The 5,481-nt window shown below is 39.1% G+C and overlaps 2 protein-coding genes across 3 annotated transcripts in view; both read left to right on the top strand.

Annotated features, from left to right (window-relative positions):
- LOC107632221 (ankyrin repeat-containing protein ITN1-like) lies at window positions 181-4,187 on the top strand. 2 transcript variants are annotated; one of them, XM_021118081.1, is made up of 7 exons: window positions 181-313; window positions 1,284-1,626; window positions 1,806-1,958; window positions 2,043-2,171; window positions 2,276-2,335; window positions 2,528-3,114; window positions 3,258-4,186. In XM_021118081.1, the coding sequence occupies exons 2-7, from the start codon at window positions 1,296-1,298 to the stop codon at window positions 3,897-3,899; spliced, it is 1,902 nt and encodes a 633-aa protein (XP_020973740.1). In that variant the 5' UTR covers window positions 181-313; window positions 1,284-1,295; the 3' UTR covers window positions 3,900-4,186. The 2 variants fall into 2 exon arrangements, with proteins under 2 accessions (XP_020973740.1, XP_020973739.1); XM_021118080.1 differs by having other exon boundaries at window positions 181-1,626; window positions 3,258-4,187.
- Window positions 4,659-5,481, top strand: part of LOC107628711 — a 3,225-nt gene continuing 2,402 nt past the window's right edge. Inside the window, exon 1 of the mRNA XM_016331285.2 lies at window positions 4,659-5,364. Within this exon, the coding sequence (XP_016186771.1) occupies window positions 4,760-5,364 (605 nt within the window). The 5' untranslated portion in view covers window positions 4,659-4,759. The remainder of the gene's footprint in view (window positions 5,365-5,481) is intronic.

The raw sequence follows: 5,481 nt of genomic DNA, 5'->3' as shown, positions 1-5,481 counted from the left end.
TTAAACTTTTTAAGTAAATAAAAAAATTGTATTATTGTATTGTTAGTTTGTTACTGTTGTGGGGGTCAGATATTAGTATTCAACTTTATTAAAATTAAAATGAGTTACTTTAATTTTATGGGAATTTATATACAAAAATAAGTTGATATATAAAATTATAAATCACCATTAACCGCTGTTAATTACCGGTCTCCGGCCAAAACCGTCACCTTTACCCAGTTCCGCCGCCGAAACTTCCTGCCACATGTTCGCAGCCACCCCGTTCAACGCCACATTTCGCAGCACATAAATCTCTATCGTTTTCTTCTCGAAGGTATTTAAGTGTATGAAGCTGAGGAAATAGCTTGTGCTGCTCAATTTCTATGGAGTTGAACCCTCATTGAAAGTTAAAGTTTGATCTCTTGGAGTCTATTATTTTGATGAGATGAATTATCGGTATTCGTCAAAATGAAATCTTGCACTCACCAACTTATTGGGTCTCTGTTAAATTAGATGCTTAGCTAAGTTAGTTATTTAGTTAGTTTTCTGTTATGATTATTGGTTGTGTAGTTGGTGTCCTTGTGTGCATGGAAGTGTGAATTGGAATAATACGAAATTATTCCAAAAATTCAATGATTCGAGACACAAATTAAACATGTGATGATTGAAGTATTGTTCATATAATTTTTAAGGGTTAATTGCAATAGCTTCTAACATACAAAAGAGTGCAGGTAACAGTTTATAATATGTAAGAGGTTTGTAGCAGGGAGGTAAATTGTTTTACATCTGTTATCTCGTATCTGTGTAAGCAAAGAATAATGGCCACGGTTTAAAACAGGAAGAAAGAGGTTGCTTTTAGTGATTAGATGCTTTAAACTCGGCATTAAACTTTCCTTGTCATACTAATCAAGAATTGGTGCTAAACCAAAGGACACAGACTTCTATGTTATTTTAACATTCATGATTAATGAGAGCTTCTTAATCCCACGAAAAACATTATTAATCACTAGCTAGCTAATTAATCCGCACATGCATGAGTAGATATAGAGTGCATATATTGCTGTGAGAAAAAGAGAGAATCAAAGGGGGAAATGGCTGAGAGTGTGAGAGAATCAATAAAAGAACAAATCTCTATGTTTGATGAGAAAATGATAAGTGCTCAAAGGGCTGCTAGGAGGGAAAACTGGAGGGAATTCAAGAAAATCTTTGAAGAAGATAGGATGCGATTACTTGAACCGCTTGACTTATTTGGGAACACTGCCATCCACATTGCGACTCACTCCAATAGTCCAAATCTCTTGCAGGAACTTCTGGAGATGCTTCCTCGACAAGAAAGGTGGCGCGCGATGAGAATGGGGAATTGCGTCAATAACACCCTTCTGCATGAGATTATCTTTTGCACAACGGTCGAAATGGCTGGTGTTGTGTTCAAGTTGGAGAAGGAGCTGCAGCAAGAAGAACCATATGAGCCCCTTGTAGAGGTAAGAAATGATTCTGGTGAATCCCCTCTGTTCAGGGCTGCTAAGCTTGGAAAGCTGAAGATGCTCAAGTATATGGCAAAACATGTGGTTGGTGACATAAGAAGTCATTTTGTAAGATTTGATAGATGTTCCATTCTTCACGCTTGCATTCTTGGTCAATTCTTTGGTAGGTCTCTCCCTAATTTCATGGTTGTCATTGAATAGTATGCTTATGTTAATAAGTATGATATATAGTATAGTAATTTGTCCATTCCATAATATCTATCACTCTATAAGTTTGGCATATTCATAACTTAATGTATCTCTATACTATAATAAAACGAAGAGTGTCACTTTATGGTGCAGATGTTGCTATTTGGTTATTGAAATTGGATGGAAATTTGGCTCAACACAAGGATATGGATGGGTTGACATGTCTTCAACTTCTTGCCAACATGCCTCTTGTTTTTCGGAGCCAAACCCCCTCAATGGGAGCAGTGAAGAACCTTATGTATTATTGTACAGTCCTATTTCCCCATTTCTACATTCAATTTTCCAACATTGGCATAATTGTTTACCTTTATTATAATTTGGTTGACGCAGTGCTTCCAGACGAAGGATATGAAATTGATGATGATTATGATGAGAAGGGAGAGGAGGAGGAAGAGAGTGTTGTGTTCAGACAGAAAACAGATCTAGAAAGTGGTCCACTGGATGAGGCAAAGCAACCCGGTACTCCCCCGGGCAGCAGCATTCTTTTGTTTTTTTGTTTACATTACTAAGCACATGGATTTTCTAATGAAATTGTTTTCCGGCCTTTTTTCATGCGAGTAAAGTTCATCAATTTGCTGCTTTTTCAAGGATCAACTATTCTATATGGAAAATTCTGGCCAAAGGTATATACCATACAAGTTAAAATATAAACAAAGCTTTCTTAGCAACAGATTATCTTTTATCTTCAGGCATCTGATTTAATGTTAGTAACTCTATGTTATCCTTAGAAAATAGTTGAATTACTAATTGAACTAACTAGATTTTGTTGTAGGATTGTTTTCTTTTTGATCAATTTTATGGTTGATCATGTGCAGAGTTCAATGGGATTGGACATATTTGGCAAAAGAAGAAACAACACAAGTTAGCAGAGTGTCTGGCCGAGTTGTTAGTGCAGAAGGACTTCTCATGGCAGATTTCTTTTCATTCAAATTTTCAACCATTGATTGTGTTGCCAATTCTTTCCTCCAAACTAGACAGAATAAAAGAAATTCAGCTGATGAAGGAGAAACGCCAGTTAGTTGAAATAGCTCATTCTAGAATCAGCAAACCTTTGCTCAAGGAATCCATTTCCGAAGCATCCCATTTTAAAAACTACACACCTCTTCTCATGGCAGCCGGTTCGGGAATCGTAGAAATTGTTGAAAAAATCATTGACATGAATCCTGAGGCTATTAGTCATGTTAGCCAGGATGAACACAATGTTCTACACATGGCTGTGAAGCACCGGCAGCTTAAAATCTTCAATCTGATAAAGAGAAATTCTGCATTCAAATCATTGATACACAGGATAACCGGGGAAGGTCGCACTCTCTTGCACCAAGTTGCTAGAATGGAGTTTTACAAAGAGCAACGGCTCCCTGGTGTGGCGTTCCAACTGCAAGACGAGTTGCGTTGGTACGAAGTAAGCAGCTCTATGACCCTTTCTTACATCTATCTATGTCTGAATTGTGATTTGCTTTTGTCCTATATTCAAATTGATTAAAATTAACTGGTTCATAACAAATCATTAATAAACTGATCATTACTTCACCGTTATTGGTACAGAGAGTGAGAAGGATTGTTCCTCCTCACTACTTAATGCATTGTGACAAAGACGGCCTAACTGCAAAAGATGTTTTGGAAATGGAGCATCAGGATATGCACAAAGAGGCAAAGTCCTGGATAAAGGAGACAGCTCAATCATGCTCCACCGTAGCAGTTCTCGTTGCCACAGTTGTCTTTGCCGCAGCCTATACAATCCCAGGTGGGAGCCAAAACGGCACGCCAGTGTTCTTCGGCTCACGAGTCTTCCTCTTCTTCACTATCACTGATGTTGTGGCCCTTGTGAGCTCACTTGCCTCAGTGGTGATGTTCCTTTCAATCCTGACATCGCCGTTCGAGCTATGGGATTTCTACAAGTCCCTCCCAAGAAAGCTCAGCCTGGGATTTGCATTGCTGTTCTTCTCATTGGTGTGCACAATGCTGGCATTCAGCGCAACCGTTTTGCTGACGATTCGGTTGGATAACAAGGAATGGACTTCTATTTTGTTCTATTGTGCTGGATTCCTTCCTGTGGCTATATTTGCATGGATGCAATTCCCACTCTATAAGACTCTTCAAAAATTAGTTAGGAGGCTTTGCAACGGTGTTAAGCAGTTGGTGCCAACTACATTGATCAATTGTTTCAAAAGACACAAAAGATATTAATTCATTCACCAATGGCTAGATAGATGGTGTTTTTTCCTGATATAAACTAACATTACTTGTAAGGTGTAAATACTGTGACAGCATATATATATACATTTGGGGGATCTTTCTGTAAGCTTCTTGATCACTGAAACACACACACTTTTCATGTATTTAAATAAGTCAAAAAGAATATTTCAAGCCTTATTAGACTTTAGGAAAGCTGAGATTTTAGAGTATATTGTTATGAACTTCACAATTACCATATCATAAGATCCTAGCTTCCTACACTTATTTTATAGTTTTTTTCATTCTTATTCTTATTACCTTTTAATGTGTCTTCTGTATTATTTTTAGAAATAAATAATTTTGTGTCCTTTTAACTTATTATTTATTTTTTTATCCTTACAAATATTTCCTAAATATAATGTTAGTTTCTATAATATTACAACTTAACATTAAATTCAAATGATAGAGACAAAAGACAGATAAAAGGTGAAAACTCAGGTGAAGGCGACTTCACGTGAAGTTGATATCTGAGAGACGTTGGATAAAAATTTAGTTAAATCAGTCAAATCATCTAACGGCTCTCAGGTATCAACTTCACGTGAAGTCGACTGCACCTGAGTTTTCACCCAGATAAAAACTCTCTTTCCCCCGAGTCATGGTAGCGTTTCAATTTTTTGGGAACCCTTTAGAATTGGGCCTACTTTTTCATATGGGCCGAACGTATAAAGCCCAATGACGAATAGCCGATATTACCCTATGTTCTACCCTCTTACACAGTTACACTCCGAATCCAATGTCTACTTCCGGGTCTGAGTAGCGCTTAGCTACTTGCCTACTTCGCTACTTAGCTTCCTAATTCTTACAAACAAAAAATGCAAGCGTTTCGAAGAATCGCAACCTCTATCTCACTATCAAAACCCAAGCAATTAAAGGCACCGTCGTTCACCGTTGCCGCCAAACCCTATCTCAAAATTTCCGACCAAGTTCCCGCGACGAGGTTCTGGTCGTCGGGGCGCAATTCCGGCAACGGCGAAGATGAATGGAACGAGGCGTGGGAGTCAGCGTGGCTTCCGGAGGATCTCACGCCCAAGTCTCGGGCGCCATGGGAGACCGACGTTAACTTTGGTTCCCCCTCCACGTCCTTGCCGGAGTCTTCCTCCACCGCCATTTCTGCCGGCGTTGCGGTGGCGGAAACCGAAGCTCATGCTGACGCGGAGACGAAGGCGTTCGTGGAGGAGATGAACGAGAATTGGGAGGTTAGGAGAAAGAAGGGATCGAAGGAGAAAGAGAAGGTGCAAAATGGTGCCGTTTATAGCGTGGAGAATATGAAGAAGGATTACCGGTTGAGGAAGCAAAGGGTGCACGCTGGGCTGTGGGTTAAGGAGATTGAGAAGCTCGAGGAGGCTAAGTTGGGGGATTCCAATGGCAGCGGCGGCGGCGGCGATGACATTCAGAGATTGCTTGATAGCTGCTCGGAGTATGCCTCTCTCTCTTGTAATTTCGGTGTTGAAAATTGGAACTGCATTTCTATTTTTACTTTTATTTTATTATTTTCAAATAAGAATAAAGGGACAATTAGGTCCCAAAGATTTTT

This window comes from Arachis ipaensis, chromosome B03 (assembly GCF_000816755.2).
Source record: "Arachis ipaensis cultivar K30076 chromosome B03, Araip1.1, whole genome shotgun sequence".
In the NCBI taxonomy this organism is placed as follows: Eukaryota; Viridiplantae; Streptophyta; class Magnoliopsida; order Fabales; family Fabaceae; genus Arachis; species Arachis ipaensis.
The sequence above is the reverse complement of the archived record's forward strand: the minus strand, read 5'-3'. Positions and strand labels throughout refer to the sequence as shown.